The 24,202-nt window shown below is 37.2% G+C and overlaps 1 protein-coding gene across 2 annotated transcripts in view; it reads right to left on the bottom strand.

Moving 5' to 3' along the window:
- KCNK2 (potassium two pore domain channel subfamily K member 2) overlaps positions 1 to 24,202 on the bottom strand; it is a 483,277-nt gene that overhangs the window by 75,412 nt on the left and 383,663 nt on the right. For both annotated transcript variants that reach the window (XM_081491320.1, XM_081491318.1), the window contains exon 3: positions 16,708 to 16,825. In XM_081491320.1, coding sequence (XP_081347446.1) covers positions 16,708 to 16,825 — 118 coding nt within the window. The remainder of the gene's footprint in view (positions 1 to 16,707; positions 16,826 to 24,202) is intronic.

Here is a 24,202-nt window from a genome sequence, read left to right as displayed (position 1 = left end):
CTGTCTGATCTATTCCACTCAATATAACAATCTCTAGGCCCACCCATGTTGCTGCAAATGACATTATTTTGTTCCTTTTTATGGCTGAATAATATACCATGTTCTTTTTTCATGCTCTTCACTGTGCAGATTGGCTTCCCTGGTGGCTCAGAGGGTAAAGCGTCTGCCTCCAATGCAGGAGACCAGGGTTCAATCCCTGGGTTGGGAAGATCCCTTGGAGAAGGAAATGGCAACCCACTCCAGTATTCTTGCCTGGAGAATCCCATGGACGGAGGAGCCTGGTGGGCTACAGCCCACGGGGTCGCAAAGAGTCGGACACGACTGAGCGACTTCACTCACTCACTGTGCAGATTACACAATGGAACAAAAACAGTTATATGATACCAGTCAAATAATGAACCAAGTGCTCTGTGTTACTGCAATTCACTGGTTATTGTCACAGCCAACCAGGCATTCGCAGCTATTAGATATTTCATCCATCATTAGCAAGCAGCAAATATAATAACTGTATCACAGCAAAACCTGTTGTTTTGGAGGAACTACTTCAACATCTCTCACAGGATCTCTAGATAGTATCTTATCTGAAATGGTCTATTATTTTTCTGTATTCACAATATAAAGTACCACAAATAAAGCAGGAAAAGTCATCTTAAGTTAGTAAACAAAATTATAAGATGCAAGAACTGAAATGGCCAATAGAATTCTAACCCCATCATTATACAAATACGAAAAGCTGAGACCAAGAAAATTGAAGTATTGGTGGTAATTAGGTAGCAGACGCTGAAGAGATGGAATGCAAAGTTTTTAAGTGCTGAGTGTCCATATTTAATACAATGTAAGTTAAAATTAAATTATGGTATAAGGATTTTTCTATGCTTGTCTTGGCTATTACCCTGGGGCAGTAATTCAAACCTCATCAACTACTGCCAGTGTCAAAAAGGAAAAGAAAGAGAATGTGACAGCCAACCTACCTGAAAGATGTATAATTATCCAGATACTGAACTTGAGTGATGACAGCTGAAGTTGGATCATTGAGATGAAAGAATACATCACCCAAATCATTAAGAGACATTGGGTAAATTCAATTTAAATTTAATATCCAACATCTTTTAAGATTCACTTCAGATATGAGATTAGATTTCCATGCATTCTTTGATTTTTGACAAATTAAATATCTTCAAACTAATTTATCTGTGTATCTTATTTTTTTAAAAAATACACTAAAAAAGAAAGTTAAGGATGCATATTTTCCCATCTAAACATTTATATCCTCAACATCAAAAGAGTAAGGTCACTTATATAAAAGGTTTTCCTCACATGGTAAAGGCAGATATACTTTCAGTTCAGTTCAGTTCAGTCGCTCAGTCGTGTCCGACTCTTTGCGACCCCATGAATTGCAGCACACCAGGCATCTTATACTTTACTGAATCCAATATTCACAAGTAACAAGTGTTGGAGGATCCATCAGAGCCCTGAACTTTTCAAGTTGATTTTCTCCAAATTACTTATACATTTTCCAAAGGTAACAATGGCATCACTCATTCACCTAGAAAGGTGGAGTCCTGAAACATTCCCTAACCATTAGGAGGGACAGGTGAACAGATACGATCAGTTCACAAGGAATTTATGGTAAATCACATGGTATGGTATAATCACATACCATATAATCACATACCATGGTATGGTATACCCTGCTTTCTCAACATATAATGCAATAGAGGTCAGAGATTATGAATGTGGACCCTGAAGCCAAGCCAGGTGGCTTAAAACCCCACTAAATGCCATCTACTCGCTGCGTGACTCAGGCACTTTATCTAAACTCTCAATGCCTCCCTCTGCTTATCCTAAAATGGAAATAATGACAGCAATACCTTATAGGTTGTTGTAAGGATGAAAATGTTTGAATATACACATAAAGTACTTAAAACAGTACCTAGCACATACAGAATGTTATGAAAGTGTTAGTCACTCGGTTGTGACTGATTCTTTGCGATCCCGTGGACTGTAGCCCACCAGGCTCCTCTGTCTATAGAATTCTCCAGGGAAAAACAACTGGAATGGGTTGCCATACCCTTCTCCAGGAGTCTTCCCGACCTAGGGAATGAACCTGGGTCTTCCACATAGCAGGTAGATTCTTTGTCATCTGAGCCACCAGGGAAGCCCTACTGAATGTTATACTTCTTTGCTATTATATTATTATGTAAGGGACCACATAAAAGACAAATACTTCAGTTTGATGCCACAGTTTTGCTGATTTGTCAATGTCTTTGGGGTTTTATGCATGCATGCTAAGTCACTTCAGTTGTGTCTGACTCTCTGCGACCCTGTGGACTGTAGTCCGCCAGGCTCCTCTGTCCGTGGGATTCTCCAGGCAAGAAGTGGAGTGGGTTGCCATGCCCTCCTCCAGGGGATCTTCTTGACCGGGGATTAAACCTGTGTCTCTTATGTCTCCTGCACTGACTTTATATATAGGTCTTACCAACCTACCCCTAGGGCTTCCCTGATGTCTCAGCGGTAAAGGATCTGCCTGTCCATGCAGGAGACCTGGGTATGATTCCTTGGTTGGGAAGATCCCCTGGAGAAGGAAATGGCAACCCACTCCAGTATTCTTGTCTAGGAAATCCCATGGACAGAAGAGCCTGGCCGGCTACAGTCCATAGGGTCACAAAGAGTCAGACATGACTTAGCGACCAAACAACAACAACTAATCTACATCTATTACATAGTTCTGTCAAGCAAAGAACTATCGAAAGCTCAAATAATCCACCCAACCACTGTTGGTGATTCATCAATCATAGGCTATTAATTTTCATCGGTTCTGTCCTATCTAATGTTTTGCTTTATGTGGGTCATTTCCTTTGGTGTCTAGAATTTATTTCCCACAGATAGTAGAAAATGTGCTCTTCTCAGCCTTGGGACTAGGAGAAGAGGGTGGGGAAAGGCGCATCCCCCAAACTCTGACCGGGAACATTTGAACTGGAAAGGTGTATAAAAGAAATTTAACAGTGAGAATCTATTATGAGGGAGAGATTTTGGTATCCTAGGCACTTTGGGTATGTTTTCCTCAATTAATTCCCAAAGTAACATTCTGGAAAAGGTGTCTTAAAACTTAGGGCTCAGAAATGTTAAGTAAAACAGACATGAGCAATTGAAAGTGACACAGCCAGCATTCGAATGCACATCTATCTGACCTGGAAGCCTTGCCCAACTATGGAAACAGGCTGCCTACTCTCGGATATGATCCACTCTCCCTCCCCTGCCACAGACAGACACGCACACACACAAATGATTCCATTTACCTGTTTTAGATATGTTTGACATTCATAGGGTTTAATTTAAAGGAAGGATTCAAGAGGTGGTAGACAGGGAAGGAGTATGACCAAGACCATCACTGTTTCTCACCACCTGCATCCTTACTTCTTAATTTCTTACACAGTCTCATTTGAACTTGAACTGAAGCATGAACACACACACACACACACACACACACAAATTACAAGAAGGCCTCATCGTGCCCAAAATGTGAACTCTGAGTACATTTTTCTCTTTTTTGTAATTTCTTCACAGCTACGAACACTCTATCAGATTAAGTCCTTTACCTTGAATTCAGTCTATTAGAAAACCTAATCCTGGAATGCAAGATTTTAGTAAGAAATCAACAAGACATTCTCAAAGACAGCTCAGGATAATGGCTATGAAAACATGATTTCCTTGTTTCCATAACAATTCAGAGCCTCTAGAGAGAGAATATGGGAGGATTTTCCACTTGGTAGAAGGCAGTGCACTGAAATTACTAATTGGTAGCTAACTCGAGTTATGTTACCCTGCTACTAAGCCTGCCCAGATTGAATTAAGTGGGAAGAACTTTCGAGGGCCCCATTCACACTCTATGTTCACAGTTTAGAAACACAAACCCAAAGCGAGAACAAGTAATATAAAAACTGGAAAAGAAATATTATCTTTTAAACTCCTTTAAAATTGTGCCTCCCATTCCCAGCCTATTTTCCTGGTCTAGTCTTTTTTTCCTTTATCCAGTACCACTTTTTTAATTGTTATACTTATAGTTGCATGCTTTCCTTTTCTTGTTTTTGTTTTAATTTTTATGAAATATAGTTGATTTGGGGGCGGGGTGCTTCCCAGGTGGCGCTAGTGGTAAGGAACCTGTCTACCAATGCAAGAGACATAAGAGATACTGGTTCGATCCCTGGGTTGGGAAGATCCCCTGGAGGAGGAAATGGCAACCCACTCCAGTACTCTTGCCTGGAGAATCTCAGTGACAGAGGAGCCTGGTGGGCTACAGTCCATAGGGTCTCAAAGAGTTGGACATGATTGAAGCAACTTAGGATGCATACATACTTGATTTATAATGCTGTGTCAGTTTTGGTATTCAGCAAAATGATTCAGTTATACACGTGTGAGAGTGTGTGTGTGTATTCTTTTCCAGATTCTGGCTTTACAGGCCATACAGCCTCTGTTGTACTATTCAACTCTGCCATCACAGTGTGTAGAGAGCCAAGACAATACTAAAATAAACTGATGTAGCTGTGTTCTAATAATTATAGAACAGAGGAAAGGCTGAATTCTTAAAACCCAGAATGTCATGGATGGGGATGGTAATACTCTAGTTTTCTAAAGCATAACATTTCTTATCATATTTACAGAAAACAATTCAGAATCTGCAGAATTTTGGAAGAATTGAAAATATTCGACACTATAATATCACTCAGCGCTCAGCAGTAACATATGATTTTCTTATTTTTAGAAATGTGCTTTTACATGGTTTCTTTCTGAGCACTGCACTCAGTTTTCCAAGCAGTTATTGAGTCCGCCACCATCTACACCAGCATATTACTACAATGTTTCTGACACAGTATTTTTTTCCCAACTTTTGAAGTGCTACAAAATGTTACTTTCTATCAGTCTAAAAATTAAAATAGAAATTATTCAAGCCAATGGTTTCAACGCCTTCTAAGAATTACAGGACACTTTGAGAATCTAACGTACATTATGGGTCGTCTCTCTGCAAAATGAGATTATAAACCCCTGAGGCTTAACTTGCCAGAGGTTCATAGAATTTGAATTACAGAGCTCATTTCAACCTTTATTGGACAATGAGGAAAAATGGAGAAAAAAAGCATCTTCTTTTAAAACGATGAATTTTAATTGCATAGTAGTTGAGCATTATTAAATATCTTTTGAATTTTCATAAAATCCTGGGGGACAGGAAGCACAACTATTATTTACTTATTAGGAAATCATATGGACTATTCACACGAGAAAATAATTCAGAGATGTTCAGTGATCTGGTCAAAAGTAAACAGTGAATAATGTTAGAATCAGGACAAACCCAGGTCTTCTATTTACAACTTGTATTTTTTTTTTTTTTTGCTTTACGTTCTTTAGTCCAGTGCTTGGCAAATGTTTCCTATAAAGGGCCAGATAGTAAAATTTTCAGCTTTGCAGCCACACAGCCTCTGATGTATTATTCAACTCTGCCATTATAGCATGAAGGTAGCCAAAGACAATACTAAAATAAGTGGACATAGCTGTGTTCTAATTACATAACAGAAGGAAGGTTGGATTTTGCCCACAGGGTCATAGTTTGCTGACCCCTGCATTATTTTGCTTCTACATCAAACGTAAACTCAGTTGTTTAATTTACTTTCCTAAACGGTTTTACTGTTTTTGTATCATCATAATTTTGACCTTGATAAGTGATCATTAATAAAATGCAGTTGGCCCTCCATATCTTTGGGTTTTGTATCTGAAGATTTAATGAACCATGGATCAAAAATATTTGAAAAAATAATTCCAGAAAGTGCCAAAAAGCAAAAGTTGAATTTGGCCTCTGCCAAGAAACTAAAACCAGAATTTTATATATTGATTCTTATTTTCATTTTGAGATAGTAACACTGATGAAATACTGTAGAGGGAGGTAAATTTGGAACACAATCTCCTTCAGCAGCACACTATTAGATGTGAAAAATGAAAATTCTATGAAGTTAAGGAGACACAATTTGAAAAAGCGAATTAAAATACAGACTATATTTTGTTATCATGTTTAATTACTTTGAATATCAAATAACATTCAAGGAAGTATCTAATTAGTATATTTGCTTGTGGAAATTATTAGGGCTGTCACAAAATACCCTGGTTCTTCTGATCACAGGGCAGGAGAGCACTTCCCCGCCTACACTCTTGAAGGTAGTCTGGCCAATGTCATGTTGGTAAAAACAGTGTGGTCACACATACAAAGCATGAACAGCCAGCGGTCAGTTTTCCATGCTCTCCTTCTTACGAGCGAGGACAACGGGCAGGGCCCTCCTGTTGATCCACACTGGACATACAATGTGATCAGGAAATCAACTTTTTATTCTGTAAAGCCAACAAAATGTGAGGGTTGTTTACTACAGAAAATAACTTGGCAGACACTAATATAGAGGCACAGATTTTTTTAAAATGATATAGAAAAACATTTATACAAATAGTAGTTTAGATGGTAAAGAATAAGCCTGCAATGCAGGAGACCCAGGTCGGGATCCTGGGTTCAATCCCTGGGTCGGGAAGATCCCCTGGAGAAGGGAATGGCTACCCACTCCAGTATTCTTGCCTGGAGAATCCCATGGACAGAAGAGCCTGGTGGACTACAGTCCATGGGGTCACAAAGAGTTGGACATGACTGTCTGACTTTAACTAACTTTTATTATTCTCAACTAATAGTTAACACCTTGCTTCATTATATATTATTCTGATGATCACATTTTAGATCACCTAAATATCATTAAGGCAATGGCAACCCACTCCAGTACTCTTGCCTGGAACATCCCATGGACAGAGGAGCCTGGTAGGCTGCAGTCCATGGGGTCGCTAAGAGTCGGACACGACTGAACGACTTCACTTTCACTTTTCACTTTCGTGCACTGGAGAAGGAAATGGCAACCCACTCTAGTGTTCTTGCCTGGAGAATCCCAGGGACGGAGGAGCCTGGTGGGCTGCCGTCTATGGGGTCGCACAGAGTCGGACACGACTGAAGCGACTTAGCAGCTGCAGCAGCAAATATCATTAAAATCAACTCATTTCATTAGATCAAACTACAAATTAACTAGATGAAGAAACTAGTCAAATCTAACAGTGAGCAATGTGAGAATAACTGGTTTGAGCACACCTTAAGTATGTGAAGGCAACATTATAAATATTATAAGCATTAAAATGAATGGATCAAATCTTTAAGAAAGAATGAACTTTCTTTCTTTGCTAACATTAGTAATATAAATAAAAGTAATACAAAGTTTAATAATAAAATAAAAATTACCCTACTAATAAAATTAGTTTCAATTATACTGTCATTCACTGTACAAACTGTTTTTACACACATGTTTATTTAACTTTCACAACAATTTTGATTGTGGGAAACAATAGCCCTGTTTGATAAAGAAGAAAATTAAGGATAAGAGAAGAACTCTGATTTGCTTAAGAACACAACCCTAGTTAGCAGTAAAGACAAAACCTAAACAAATTCTCTGAAATGACATCTGATATTCCTTCTCCTGCATCACTTCTTTAAAAAAATAAAGAGAAATATTTTCATCCTGTGCTGTACAATGTAAGTAAAACTAGCATGAATACGTACAGAACTTCATTGACTTGTAGTATAATATTTATTAGGAGGTCATGTCTACATCTGTTTTTTATGCATCAAATGAAATTTAAACAGAGTTTCTATTAAGTCATCTACAGGTAGCAATGAAATGACCTATTAAAACCTGCATTCTTTGAACAGGAGCTACTTAAGAGGATCATGATTTATTCCATACCTTCTCTTTCTTTTTCCTTCTCTTACTGCTTGCCTTTGGAAATTCTTTGTTAGCATCTACAATAAGGGAAACTTAAACTTAGGAAAGGCACAACATATCAACCAAACTTGTCCACATGTTTGTTGTTTTTGCTTTAAAAATAAAGTTAATAGGGAAAGAAGTTTAAGATTAGTAATTAACATGCATTTTTGATGACCTGTGGCACCGAAGAATTGATGCTTTTGAACTGTGGTGTTGGAGAAGACTCTTGAGAGTCCCTTGAACTGCAAGGAGATCCAACCAGTCCATCCTAAAGGAAACCAGTTCTGAATATTCATTAGAAGGACTGATGCTGAAGCTGAAACTCCAATACTTGGGCCACCTGATGTGAAGAACTGACTCATTGGAAAAGATTCTGATGCTGGGAAAGATTGAAGGCAGTAGGAGAAGGGGACGACAGAGGATGAGATGGTTGGATGGCATCACTGACTCAATGGACATGAGTTTGAGTAAACTCTGGGAGTTGGTGATGGACAGGGAGGCCTGGCGTGCTGCAGTCCATGGGGTTACAAAGAGTCAGACATGACTGAGAGACTGAACTGAACTGAACTGTGACTTTCAAAAGTTTATATTATCAGTCCTCCGGTGGTACTTTAGAACCAAAAAATGGCTTCCTGGAATTCTTTTCTGTTTAGAATTAATTATTTGCATTGTACCTTATGTGCACACAAACCACAATAATTACTCATGAACCTCATTTGGCACAGGTACTTCTTTTGCATATATCATGTTATATTTTCAGTACCACATAAATAACAATGCCAATTTTCCAAGAGTAAGATTGCACAAGTCTAGATTTTTTTTAAAGGATTGGGAAGAAAACAAATATGTACTATAATTACTAGCTTAAAGTAGACAGGCCCAGACAAATGTGATTACATTCCTTCTCTATCAAATGCAGTACTTGAGACAATTAAAAAAAAATGTTCTTCTGATAATCATCCCACCTATAGTTTTAATCACATTCTGAGCAATACTTGCATATTTAGGGGTCAATCAGATGCTCTTTAAAACCTATAATGTATGACAAACGTGCTGCATGTCAGTGGTTGGGAAAGGAGAAAAGACAAGATTAAAAATAGATTCTGTATTTATTCAGGGCATGAACTTCATGACAATTCTTTGCTTCCAGTTTTAAGGTAATTTCACAATCACACCATTTAACAGTGATTGTTTTCAGAAGATTAAAAATATGTTAACGCAAACTTCTTGAAAGTAGGCAGAAATACATAAAAGTATATTTTGTTGCAGAAAATAAGCAATTTCTGCCTTGAATACACCCAAGATATGGATGACTACTATGCTGATACCATAGCCCTCCCCTCACTGGCACTTTCAGTTTCTTTTATATCTACACTTTCTTGCTCTGCATTCTACTACCACAAAATAAGAATAATAAACACTGCCTCACTCCTGGGAAGACGACATCCATAACACTCCTTCCAACTAGCATAGGATTCTAAGTACTCAGTGCTCTGAATTAAACCTCTTTGTGGCTGACTAACATACATACTAACATATATAATGAGAAAAGAAGATGACTAATCTACTTCATTATTGCTTTAGAGTCTTTATCACTATTTAAGTAAAAATTCTGCTTTATTATCTATCAAATATAATTTTACACTCTGCAAACTTAACTACTGTTCAGAAGGCATTTTTCTTCTCTGAGAAATGCATTTGAACTTAGAAAATAAACCTACGTGAAGATTTTGAATGGTAGGAATATGTCTATATAGAAATATCTTGAGACAGATTTTCCTTTTGTTAATTTTAGTAGATTAGAAGAGAAACGGAGCATCAATGACCCAAAACAATTTCTTAATTTCAACTTCTGAATTTCAACTGCATAGCATTAGAATTACATGCTAATTAGAATTCCATTCTAATTAGAATTAGAATTCTAATTCCAGAATTAGATTTTGGAAAAAGAAAAATCTACTTTAACAAACTGGTATAAAGAAAAATGCAAGGAGATTGTGGAGTCAGAGCTGGAAGTCACCTTGCAACATAATTCACCTTTTAAGCTGCCTGAAAGAAGTTCAGCTTTCCTTTAAAATGGGTTCCCAAAATCCAATATGCAGTTCTCAGAAAATATCCAAGAGACTAGTGAAATGCCACTGAATTACAAGTATACCAAATAAATAAGATAGCACCTAACAACCAAAGCTGCAATGACATCACCCCCAGGAAAATGCTGGCTGTCAAATTCTACACCCCACTGCCTTAAGTCTGCTCATTTCCAAGTTCAGTTAGTGGTTTCATGAGATAACAAAATTGTACAGAAAAGCTCTTACAACTTTTCCCTCACCTTTTAAGCTATAGTTTTTTGTTTTTTGTTTTTTGTTTTTTTTATCATGTCCAACACGAAGGTCCTAGATTCCCTGCTAAAGATATGCATAAGGCTTTACATTTTTCAACATACTCTTGGCATTTTCAAAATTGACCTTTTCTTTTTATCTGGAATTGTTTGTTTAAACTACTCTCTAGTTTTTTTTCTCCTTTTTGTCTACTCAAGTAAGCATTATGCCAAACAGGTGAAACAGGAGCTTGCAGAAAATCTGTGACCATTGTCCTAACAGCATCAGCAATTCAATAATTCAATCAAGGTAAAAGGAAATTGAGAGACTTGGTGGCTGGTTCAAAATACAGAAAAACTAAACATAGAAATTATATACCTGAATCCAATCTCTATAACTCAAGGGGAAGAAAACAAGAGTCTTTTGTAAATACAAGAAACATTACTCCATGGAAATGTTTTCCATAAGACCTAACATGATGCTTTGAGATCTTAAAGTTGCTATAGACCATAGTGCTTATCTCGTTATTTGCATTCTGACACTCAGAGACCACGATGATTCAGTGATAAGCTTGGGCAAATCCTGGCTCTGGCATTTCAATTTACTTTCCACTGGGGAAAATTTTATTATATATTAATGCCTTCTGGGAACAAAATCACCTTACATCTTATTCTAATCTTTAAATTGACCTCAAAATAGAATACAGTTTTCCATTACATCACTTTTGCCAACAGACTTTCCTAGAGTTTAAGTGATTTCTTATTAGCTTTAAAATAACTTAAAATTTAAAACACTAAACTTCCCATGGCACCATTCTCAGAGACAAGTATATTTCCATTCATAAACTCTCTTTTAAAAAAAAATTATTGGAATATAGTTGATTTACAATGTTGTGTCAATTTCAAAAATCAGTTATACATACATATATATCCACTCTTTTTGCTAGATTATTTTCCCATATGGGCCATTACAGAGCATTGAGTAGAGTTTCCTGAGTTATACAGTAGGTCCTTATTAGTTACGTATTCTATACACAGTAGTGTGTATATGTCAGTCCCAAACTACCAGTGTATCCCTCTCCCCTCCCTCATCCCCTGGTGACTATAAGTTTGTCTTCTACATTCATGACTCTACTTTTATTTTGTAAATAAGTTCATATATACCCTTTTTTCTAAGATTCTCTTTTCCATATAAGCTATCTCATATGATATTTGTCTTTCTGTGTCTGACTTACTTCACTCAGCATGACAATCTCTAGGTCCATCCATGTTGCTATCTCTCTTATGGATTAATGCAATAACCTTCTCAATGGCCTTCCTGCTTTCCCTTTTGCCCTCTGAACAGCAACATGAGTCACATTAGGACTCTCTTCTGCTAAAATTTTTCCTTGGCTTCCCACTGAATTGAGGATACTGGCACGACTACCAGGTCCTAACATGTTCATCTTGCTAACCTTGCTTCTTCTTTGCCAGGCCATGCGCTCTGCCTGAACTCATCTCTGCATTCTTCTCTTCCTGACTTGGGCTTCCCGGGTGGCTCAGCAGTAAAGAATCCACCTGCCAAGGCCTGTCAATTGCAGGAGGAGCGCGTTCGATCCCTGGCTGGAGAAGATCTCCCTGGAGAAGGAGACGGCAACCTACTCCAGTGTTCTTGCCCGGGAAATCCCATGGACAGAAGAGCTTGGTGCGTTACAGTCCATGGGGTTGCAAAGAGGTGGACACGACCGAGCACACACGCATGTACGTTCGTTCCCTGGCTGATTTTGTTTCATCCTTTAAGCTTCAGCTTAACCGTTACCTGCTCTGAGAGCTCTTGAATCAGTCTGCTCCAGAGCACCGGCCACTCCTCGCTCTGGCTCCACTATCGACTCTCCATCACGCACGTGAACTTCTTATGGAGCACCCATCACCATGGATAATGGTCTTGTTTTTCAGTGCACTGACTGATTTTGGGTTCCCTCAAAGCCAAGAGCTCCAGGAGGGAGCCTGATTACCTTGTCTTTCTAGTCTGTCTGAATTAAAGAATAAACCAACAAGTAAAAATTGAGGAAGGAAAACAACTAAAATGAAGCTTCCTAATACAACAACATGTATAAAATTTTGGCCATTAAAAAAAAATCAATTTATTTATTTTGATTGACCATTTTTTAAAACTTCTTTTTCTTCCCAGCATCAACTAGCACTGCCTATGAACTGTACTGACCTGCTGCCTAAATATTCATTTCAATAGTCAACATTTTGACACCTCTCTCTTAATTGCATTACTCCCCAAGGCCTGTTGATTCTTGCATCTAATTATTTCAACCTTTTGTCCTAATCCCATTTCTCAACACCAGCTCCAGTCCTCCCAGTCAATACTCTGACTCTTCTGTGGATCACAGTAAAGGCCTCTTAACTGTTCCCTCACTGTCAGTCTCCATATATCCTATTCCAGACAGATGCATCTTCTAAGGTTCCTTTTAACCTATCAACTCACTTTCCAAAAAAAAAAAAAATTCCTTTGTTCCGTCTTAGTACAGTAGATCCAAGCTTCTTGAAAACCAAATTATATTCAACTGTATCCTTCCCATCTGAATCAGTCAATAACATTTCCCACCACCGGGTTAAACAATTCCTCTGGTCTACTCAAATACTTCTCTGTCTTCAAAATAAGTCAGGCTCGTTTTCTCTTGGTATTTTTGCTTAGCTATCTCGCAGACTGGGAGACTTTTATTCCCTCCACCAATCTAAACCAAAACATTTACTTCAAATCATAGCTCAAACCCAACTTCTCTAATTAAATCTTTCTCCCCATTCTAGCCCACGTGTTCTTTCCTTTTTCTCTTCTTATAGCACTGAAACCATCATTCCATGTAATATTTGATTCTACAAGACCTATTTTTGTTATTATTCCATTATTTCCTAACTGTAAATTTTATCTCCCAAATTAGATTGCAAACCAAAACTGTGTTCTTATTTCCTTTTACACTCCCTGCAGCAGCAAAAGTAGCATAGATTTCAGTAGGAGCTACTATGCTGACTTGATTTACACAGTCCTAAAGATGAATCCCTTTAACTACAACCTTTTTGGATGGGCTATAATTCCTAAACGGGCTTCCCAGGTGGCTCAGTGGTAAAGAATCTGCCTGAAATGCTGGGGGTGCAGGTTCAGTCCCTGGGTGAGGAAGATTCCCCTAGAGGAGGAAATGGCAACCCACCCCAGTATTTCTGCCTGGGAAATCCCAGGGACAGAGGAGCTTGGCGGGCTACAGTCCATAGTGTTGAAAAACAGTTGGACACGACTGAGCGACTCAACAACAGTTCCTAAACAGATCATACTCTCTGTTACCCCTAATCTTTCCCGCATGAACCCCCGATGCCTACAAAGCTCTCATTTTATTAATGTCTTTAATTACCTGAAGTGAAGTGTTAGTTATTCAGTTGTGTCCAACTCTTTGCAACACTGTGGACTGTAGCCTGCCAGGCTCCTCTGTCCCTGGAATTCTCCAGGCAAGAATACTGGAGTGGGTTGCCATTTCCTTTTCCAGGGGATCTTCTCAGTACATTCGCATTAAATGCTCTTAAGCCATAGCACCTGGCAGGCTATATGGTAAATGACAATTTGCCTACTGATCTCCCTGACTGGTCTGTGTGCCACTTGGGCCCAAATAATTTATCTCTTATCTTTACAGTAGCAGAAAAATCATGTTTTATTATTTATTGAATAAATAAATGAACAAAATGTTAGTAACCTGTTTAAGGAATTAAGAATTTAGTGTAATAAGTTACCAGTTTAATGTTATGTAATTTCCAACAAGCTGTAGTTCATCTCATTTAGAATCTCCATCTGTTTTTTAAATTCCAAAAATAATTATTAAGCATCCACTATGTGTCAGGCATTGGGGGATACAGAAAAGACTCACACACAAAAGTCCCAGAACTTGCATCTTACTAGAGGACCTAAGCAATGGAGAACAGACTTTGCTCTGAATTAGTTGGAATCCAAAGAGTATTTCTGAGCCGAAGGTTTCTCTATACAGGGATGCTGGCGCTGAGATGATGCTGGCTTGGGCCAAAATGGTGGCAGTTTGAATGGTGAGCAGTAGTTAAATTCTAGATCTCCTTTAAAGGCATAGCTAGCAGGATTGACTGATGAACTGGGAGTAAGGAATGAGAGAAAAAGAATAGTCAAGAATGTACGTTAGTCTGTGACACTGTGAAATGGAATTTGTGAAGGGTTTGGAAGGGTACGGTTTTGGAAAGAGCATGTAGATATATGAAGAGATTCTCTTAAATTAGACCTTAAATTTTAACATTCTATTTTGTATAACTGAACTTCTCTTGGGAATATTTGTAATGAATAGTAAGGGTCACTTTGACTTCTTGGATAAATTGTCTACACTGAGTAGAAAAATCTGGGACAGTGTCAGCCAGTGCAGCTCCATGAAGCACTGCCTGTATCAGGCACCCTACAAGAAGCCACTGAAATTGATTCTCCCAGACTATCTCAAGTTTATTGTTTAAACAACTAATGCAATGTAGCTTAGTGCTAGAGGTTACAATTTTCTCAATTTCTAGAAACCACTTCAAAGGTCAGACAATTATTATCATTAGCAATATTAATAATTACACTGAATTTTATTAAATAATGACTTGGATGTCAAATGGAGACTTAGGAAAAAGGCCAAACGTTTATCTTGCCCTAGACCATAAAACTAGTCTAAGGTCAGAGGAGACTGCCTTGACCTTACAGTAGAAGACCATGGAGTAAATGTCAGTGACCTAGAATGACTTAATCAACCTAAGATTAAAGCCTGAGGTAGAACAGTAAGAGATGTGGGCTGTCAGGGAGCTACCTAAACAACCTAAATAATCAGCTACTGTGCTTAATGGCTATAATTTGGGGTAAGGCTGGTAATAATGGTTTATTTTTTTTCATGTGTTGAAGTATATGTCTGCAAAACTTACTGAATTTGGGATTCAAAAAATGAGACTGTTTATAAACATAGGATGCAACAGTAAGTCTGTATAATGACTAAGTCTCTTGGAGAATAATTTAGTGGTGGTCATGATGAGCTATGACGTGGACTTTTTGAGTTTTCACTGGGCAGAAACAAACCATTCTCACTCTGTCTGTAAGCTTTTTTTCCCTTCCAGACTCTAAGTAGTTTACACAATAAACAGTCATTTCCATAGTAGAAATGGCCAAGCCGTCTAAGCTCCATAGTTAACCTATTATTATGGTTAGAAATCAAGGTTGCCATTCTTCCAGATTTTCACAGCCACAGAACTTTTGACCTAGCTGATGGAAATGTAAGAGTAAACATAGTTCTTTGACCTCTTAACGAAGGCAAACATCAACATGCTAAGGTATTTATTTCACTGGCAAGTGATTCAGCACAAAAAGGCATTACAGGGGATCCACGTAATGACAGGACACTACAAATTCCTCTCAAAGGAAAATTTAAGCAAGAGTTCATCCATAAACTGTCCATGTTCTCTTATTCAGGACTTTGATAAAAGTACTCATTTGAAAACTGTAGGCACTTCATAATCTACCAATGACAAACAATAAAATTAAAGCCTTTAGAAAATTAATTCACATGCCCAAATCAGAGGTCAGGCTCATGAGAGGAAATCTCATCACAAGCATATGTGCAAGAGGAGAATTCCTTTTGCACACATATTTTCTGCATAACTGTGATGGGTCCATTTTCTTCCCTTCATTGAAAATTATCCTTTAAACCTACCTCCTTCCATGAAATAAGATAGCTGTAACCCCTCCCAATTGTCACAGCATGGCAAGCATAGCTTTCACTATGGGGTCTGCGTTTACATCCTCGGAATGTTTCTTGGGCACTGAAGAATAACAGAAGAGAAGTTGCCTACATGTACCCATTCTGCTGCCTAGTGGGTGCTCAGTGGATGCAGTCAGTCCCAAAAAAGAGACCACGTTCCACTTTCAAACACTATGATATTCAATGTGATTAAAAGATAAAAGGTCAAGGGCTTAAAGTTCCATTCTTTTTGTAATCCTCATATTTCACCGTTAATTTTTTACAGATTTGTGTTACTGGAAAAACATAATGCATAAAAAGGTCTGAAGCAATCATAATAGACAACCACATAAGAATAGAACAATCTGCTAAAATGTAGAGTTAAATTTACAAGTTGAAGAAAGTGATATCCAATAAGAACTTCATGAAAAGGATGTCAAATCATTTCTTTCTGCACTAAAGAATCAAAGATGCAGGAAATTTTTCAACTACTTGTCCCCTCCACCAAAATCATCATTTCAAGCCGTTTCTTGATGTTCTTATCCATTAGTCAAAGGACTCAACTGAACTGCTCCCAAGTTTTGGGTGGATTTTAAACAACTCGGTATTCTGAATCAGTAATTCATTTTCATCATTCCTTTGTTCAAACTTTTAAACTCTCTTTTCAAAATCAGTTTACTAGACTCTAGTTTTCTACCTTGAGAAGACCATTTTGACCAACTGTAAAAAAAATTCAAACAAATGAATTTTAACTCACAAGCTGTACCAAAATTAAACAACAAAATAAGTTGTCTCCTACCTATGGTTGTAATAACAGTGCCAGCAAAGAAGAAGGAACTTCCCAAATCCCAGTGACTGATTTGATTGGAGGTGTTTCCTAAAGGTATAATCCCTGCATTTATTGCTGCCACTATTTGCTGCAAGTTTAAAAAGAAATTTATCAGTACACATGAATCACATGGAGGCATCAAACAGCATATATTCCCCCCCAGACAACCAATTAGTCAAAGAGCATCAATTCTAAGGTCTACTCTTCCATTTAAAGTATACACTATAGATTAAAACTTTACACTAAAGAATTTAATACATTAAATTATAAGAAAATTATATTTGGTACCAAAAGAATGGATCTGCATAAAGTTTATCATAAAGTGTTATGATATGCATTCATAATGTCATCCAGTACCACTGTTAGCAACTTATTTGAATTAACAACTAAATATAGCAATAATTTTAATAAGCACCACAGAGTTAAAAATACCAGATTGCCAACTACAATTTAAGTAGTATATAATAGCTTCATCAAAAAAAAGCCAAGTATTTCCAAAATGCTAGTCACTTTGAATGGTAAATATAAGTATTCAATCCTGGATTGTGTACAACAGTATAGAGTAAAAAATCAGTTATTGTTCCATCGCTAAGTCGTGTCTGACTCTGCGACCCCATGGACTACAGTGTGCCAGGCTTCCCTGCCCTTCGCCATCTCCCAGAGTTTGCTCAAACTCAAGATAAAATCAGTAAGGTCCAACAAAACAGGCTAAGATGACAAGGAACAGGCAATTGCCCTTTACCATCAAGCTTAAGTAAATCCATTGATATCGAGATTCTTAGAATCTCTACAGATTTTTATAAATTCTATGACAGTGTACATCACCAATGACTTGTAAATGACAGTCAACAATATTCATACAGGAACACTAGAATCTAGATGCTGCCTTGAGTAGTAACACTGGGAGACAGACAGAAAGGTGATATTATAATCCCTTCTCAATCATCAGATGTTAGGGAGGGAAGACGGAGCTCCAGAAACACAAACACAGAAGAGAATAAGGAGAAAATGTACAGTGAAAGAGATACATATAGATTGTGGCAAAAGACGTTTCCTTTGGAAATACAGTTTTTAAATAGTTATCACGTAATTTCCAGATTTTAAAATTGGAAGGAACTTCATTTGATAGCCAAGGAAATTGAAGACCTAGAGAGGTAAAGTGACTTGTTTAAAGTCATACAGTTTATTGGCAAATGGACAAAAACTACACTGGGAAAATGGATGTACTACCCAAAGAACTTGCTGTCAGATGTAAAAGAGCAGGTAATCTCGAGCTGAAATGCAAAATAAAATTTCATTTGTCTGACTTGTCTTAATCTGTAGGTTGAAACTTCAATAGTTAATTGAATTGTAAGCTTTTATTTACTTTAACAACAGTATGTATTCATTGTTTTAAAAGTTTAGGAAAATACAGAAAGGAATAAAGAAGATAATAGAAATTATTCATAATTTCAGAATTGAGAGACAACTACAGTTAATGTATTAAGGTGTCTACTTCAGGCATTCTGTTATACATTTTACACAGACTTATGCACTATATGAAAAGTATTCTCTATTTTTATTTAATATTATTCTACATGTAGTTTTCCTTGCAATTACCATATTTACTTAATCATTGCCCAATATGTAGACATACATGCTGTTCTAAAATTTGTCTTATTATAAAAACTGCTGTTAAGAACATATTTGTGTATAAATATTTTTTCATTTTTGAATATTTTTGTGGAAGAGATTACTAGAAATAAATTTGCCACATTGAAAATTATGAATATTTTAAAGCACTTGATGTATAGTAGCAAGTAGCTATCCAAGAAGGCAGTTACAATTTACATTGCCCCCACAGCAATTTACAAATGCAGTTTACCTCTAATATTAATAATCTATCTTAACCAAACTGATAGGAATTGTTTACATTTATGTATCTTTTATTGTGAGCGAAGTTGAGTGCTAATGTTTCCTTTAACATGTACTAAATGCACCTGAATATATATATGTACACATATATGCATAGCTCACAATGAAGCTAGTTTTGAGATCACTGATTTTCTTTATCTGACTCTCTACTATAAATATAATATCAGATAAGCAGGTCTCCCTGATAATCCTTCTTTGAAAAATATTTTTTGCAGCTACTAACCTATTATTCTCGCATAAACTTTGGAATTATTTAGTTAAATTTTATAGAAATTTTCATTTTCATAGGTTTAAAATATTTTTGCTGTTTAGATATATGTGTAATCTATAAATTAAGTAAGGAAAATGAATACCACTACGATAGTGAAACTTCCCATCAAACAACATGATACGAATCTTCAATTACTGAATCTCCTTTCATATTCTGAAATAGAGCATTTTTTATTATACTTCACATAGACCTGTAAGACTATTTTTAGATATTTTACTTTTTTTCTATTTTAAATTACAATTGGTTATTGCTATTGTACACACAAATATGGGCTTCCCAGGTGGCTCAGTGGTAAAGAAACTGCCTCCCAAAGCAGGAGACACAGGTTCAATCCCTTTGTTGGTAAGATCCCCGGAGAAGGACATGACAACCCACTCCAGTATTCTTGCCTGGGAAATCCCATGGACAGAGGGGCCTGGCGGGCTACAGTCACAGGGTCACAAAGAGTGGGACACAACTGAGTGACTGAGCACGCACACAAACACAAATATTTATTTCCCTTCTCTGAGCCAGCAACTCTCAAATTTTTTATCTCAAAAACAATTTACAGTCTCAAAAAATATTGCAGACATCCAGGAACATCAGAATGCGAGTTACAACTATTGATACTTATATTCTTGGTTGAATTTCTAACTTTCAAATGTTTTGATTAATTCACATAAAAATAACAATAAGTGTTAACACATTTTTATGAAAAGGAATTATGGTTTCCAAAACAAAGATTTAGTGAGAAGACAGGCATTGTTTTAGGAGTTTATAAATCTCTGAAATGCCAGGCTTAATATAAAACAGTTACACTCTAATATATGCTTCTGCATCCAATCTCGAAAACAATATGGCAATTCCTCAAAAAATTAAAAACAGAACTACCACACAACCCAGCAGTTCTACTTCTTGGTATTTATCCAAAAAACACGAAAAACACTAATTCAAAAAGATACACGGACTTCTATGTTCAATTCAACATTATTAACAATAGTCAAGATATGGTAGCAACCTAAGGGCCCATCAATAGACAAATGGATACGTGTACAATGGAATATTACTCAGCCATAAAAAAGAGTGAAATCTTACCATCTGCAACATGAATGGACCTAGAGGGTATTATGCTAAGTGAAATTAGTCAGAAAGAAAGAAAAATACCATATGATTGCATTTATATATGAAATCTAGAAAATAAAACAAAGCAAAACATAAACAAAAGCATAGATACAAAGGACAAACTAGTGGTCGTTAGAGGGGGAAGGGCAGGGAGCTGAGTGAAATAAATGAAGGGGATTAAGAGTACAAACTTCCTTATAAAATAAATAAGTCACCAGGGTGTAATACATAGCAAAAATTTCTTTATAAAATAAATGTCACAAGGATGTAATATATAGCAAAAGGAATACAGTCAGCAATACCCTAATAATTTTGTATAGAACAGGAGGTTACTAGATTTATCAGGATAATTATTCTGTAATATATTTAAATGTTGAATCATTATGATTTACAACTGAAACTAATAATATTATATGTTAACTGTACTTTAATTGAAAAGTATATCTTCAACATATTCATTTATTTTTACCAATTGTTTATGGTGCTAAGCAATGGGAAACAACAGAGAAGTAAAAATATGGGTGATATAAATGTGAAAAGATAAGACATGTCTGCAGATTTCACTTAAGTAAAATTATTTTATTCACTAGAAGCCAGCTAATTCCTTCAACAACTGACAATATAACATCCACAGCCAGCATCATCATTTTAGTTTATTCTTTTGCTTGTCGATGACAAGGTTCACAGCATTACCCAGACAGTTGGATAAGTTCCACAAATTATTTAAATCCAAAAGAAGCACATGTAGACTTAGAGACAGTAATGTCTGGCAATGTGTGGGTTGTAAATAGTTATCACAGAGCTGTGATTATTGCAACACAGGCTTTAGAGGGAACCAGGAACATGTCAATTCACTGTGAGGAAGAGTCTACCATGAGGTCCTTTCTCTGAATATTCTTGTAAATTTATTTTATCTATCTGTACAAGGTCCCTTGGTCAACATCCAAAGGATATCAGATGCCCTTGGCAAGGGCACTGACACAGACCTGAGAGTCTCTATAATTTCAATGTCAGTTCAGGCCATCAGAGCACATAACAAATGCCTTCCTGAGAACTGTTCCTGTGTGTGCTGTATTATGTGATTAAAGCAACAATCACCTCATGTACAATAAAAACTCACTTTTCCACTAAAGACAACTTTTGTGGACAACCATATTGACAATTGATGAGTAAGTTGTATTTTTTAGTTTAGGGTAAAGAAAATGTAGGATCCTCTGCATTTAATCCTAACATATTTTTACGTGAAGTATTGATTAAGAGAGGACTTTCAAACATAAAACTTATAATAGAAATAATATAAAATAATCTTCAATGGATTCACATTCAGTTTTGCTTTTCAGTTCATCTACCATCATAGAACGTGCATTAAGGAAAGGCAGTTGCATTAAATATATATATATTTATACACATCCACAAAGTTACAAAAACTGTACAAATATAACAAAGTAAATATATATGTATAGTGAAAAAAAGGAAATGAAAGGCAGTTGCATACGTGATTCCATTCAAGAATAGGAACTTAAGCTTAAGAAACAGAGCTCTGAGAGGCTTATATTCCTAGAGTTGATAAAGGTAATTGCTCTTAAAAGTAATTATTAAAAAAAGCTTGGTATCCATGACAATGGTGGCTTTAGAATCAAACTTCACTGAGTTCTAATGGGAATACCAGACCACCTGACCTGCCTCTTGAGAAACCTGCATGCAGGTCAGAAAGCAACAGTTAGAACTGGACATGGAACAACAGACTGGTTCCAAATAGGAAAAGGAGTAAGTCAAGGCTGTATATTGTCACCCTGCTTATTTAACTTATATGCAGAGTACATCATGAGAAACGCTGGGCTGGAAGAAACACAAGCTGGAATCAAGATTGCCAGGAGAAATATCAATAACCTCAGATATGCAGATGACACCACCCCTATGGCAGAAAGTGAAGAGGAACTAAAAAGCCTCTTGATGAAAGTGAGAGAGGAGAGTGAAAAAGTTGGCTTAAAGCTCAACATTCAGAAAACTAAAATCATGGCATCTGGTCCCATCACTTCATGGGTAATAGATGGGGAAACAGTGGAAACAGTGTCAGATTTTATTTTTCTGGGCTCCAAAATCACTGCTGATGGTGATTGCAGCCATGAAATTAAAAGACGCTTACTCCTTGGAAGGAAGGTTATGGCCAACCTAGATAGCATATTAAAAAGCAGAGACATTACTTTGCCAACAAAAGTCCGTCTAGTCAAGGCTATGGTTTTTCCAGTGGTCATGTACGGATGTGAGAGTTGGACGGTGAAGAAAGCTGAGCGTTGCAGAATTGAGGCTTTTGAACTGTGGTGTTGGAGAAGACTCTTGAGAGTCCCCTGGACTGCAAGGAGATCCAATCAACCCATCCTAAAGGAAATCAGTCCTGGGTGTTCATTGGAAGGACTGATGTTGAAGCTGAAACTCCAATACTTTGGCCACCTCATGCGAAGAGTTGACTCATTGGAAAAGACCCTAATGCTGGGAAGGATTGGGGGCAGGAGGAGAAGGGGATGACAGAAGATGAGATGGTTGGATGGCATCACTGACTCGATGGACATGGGTTTGGGTGGACTCCGGGAGTTGGTGATGGACAGGGAGGCCTGGTGTGCTGCAGTTCATGGGGTCGCAAAGAGTTGGACACTACTGAGCGACTGAACTGAACTGAACTGAATTGTACTGTTTATGTCTCAATGTCATCTGGCATTTTGGAACTGTATCAAGCTTTAACACCAAACCATGTTAAGACACACTTATTTGTAAGAGACTTGTATAGGCTTGGAACTCAAGGCAATCAATGACAATCATGAAAATGTTCCTGGGAGTCCAATGCCTAGGAACAATTTTCACATGTGTTATAAAGTACTTGACTAGCTTTAAGGAATAGCTATTAGAAAGTAAGCAACCCCAGGGAAGGCCTGAAGAACACACTGTTTTCAGAGTAGGTTATATTGTGAATCTTAAAATACAATTTCTGATTTCACGTTTTTTTCTCCTTTGCTCAGACACTCAGATGTTCATGTTTACCAGAACAATACAGATTGTTCTGAGAGCCTACTACAGATTCCTCCCTTGCTAATATTATAATCAAGATTTCACTGAAATATGCTATTACACCTATAATCCTAAAAGTAGGGTCACGCTAGTAATCTGAAAATTTGGAGCGATATAAGAATTTCAAACTTCAGGTACAAGGCACTGGCATCCAATTGGGCTACAACAATGATGCAAAGGGCCCCCCAGCGCCTCAGCAGTAAAGAATCTGTTTGCAATGCAGGAGATGCAGGTTCAGTCCCTGGGTTGGGAAGATCCCTTAGAGGAGGGCAAGGCAACCCACTCCAGTATTCTTGCCTGGAAAATTCCACAAACAGAGGAGCCTGACAGGCTACAGTGTATAGAGTTACAGAGTCAGACGTGACTGAAGCGACGGAACACACATGTCCAAAGATGTACATGTAACTGGTTCAGTGACAACTTCTTTTAACTGGATATTTAAGATTGATCTCCCATTTTCTCCTCTGAAAAAGGACATTATTTCTACTAAACTTATATAATAGCTAAATCCAACTAGAGTTATACTGACATCTGTATAATTATAGAGTTCCTTAAAGAGGAACAAATACTCTCTTGCCAAACTTCTGTGAGACACAATTTTATACCTTTTTGGTCACTATATCCTTGTGGGGGAACTAATTTCATCCTGAGGAGGCTCCTCTTTTGGAAAGAAGTCAAATCACGCATCTGACCATTTCTCACAGGTCTGACCACTTCAACCATGTAAACAAGACTATTTTGAAAGACTTGAAGAATGCATAATGAGGAAAGCAAAATAATGATGCTCTCGTTGCCAAATGACTTTGTGGGAAGATACTATGTAGGTATCATTGCTATTTATTGTTACGCTACAAAAAACAATCATCATCCATCAATAATATGCAGAATGCTTGAGAACTTTTGCCAAAGGCTACAGGATCCTTATGCTTACCCTTAACCTTCTGGCTAGTTACCACTATACCATGATTACCTAATGTCAGATGATGTGAGCTGCTTTGGAACCAGAAAGTGAAAGTGAAAGTTGCTCAGTCGTGTCCGACTCTTTGCCACTCCATGGACTATTTAGTCCATGGAATTCTCCTACAAGAATACTGGAATGGGTAGCCTTTCCCTTCT

This window comes from Giraffa tippelskirchi, chromosome 5, assembly GCF_054371585.1.
Source record: "Giraffa tippelskirchi isolate mGirTip1 chromosome 5, T2T-mGirTip1v1.2.pri, whole genome shotgun sequence".
Lineage (NCBI taxonomy): Eukaryota > Metazoa > Chordata > Mammalia > Artiodactyla > Giraffidae > Giraffa > Giraffa tippelskirchi.
Note: the sequence above shows the minus strand (reverse complement) of the source record. Positions and strands in the feature narration are given on the sequence as shown.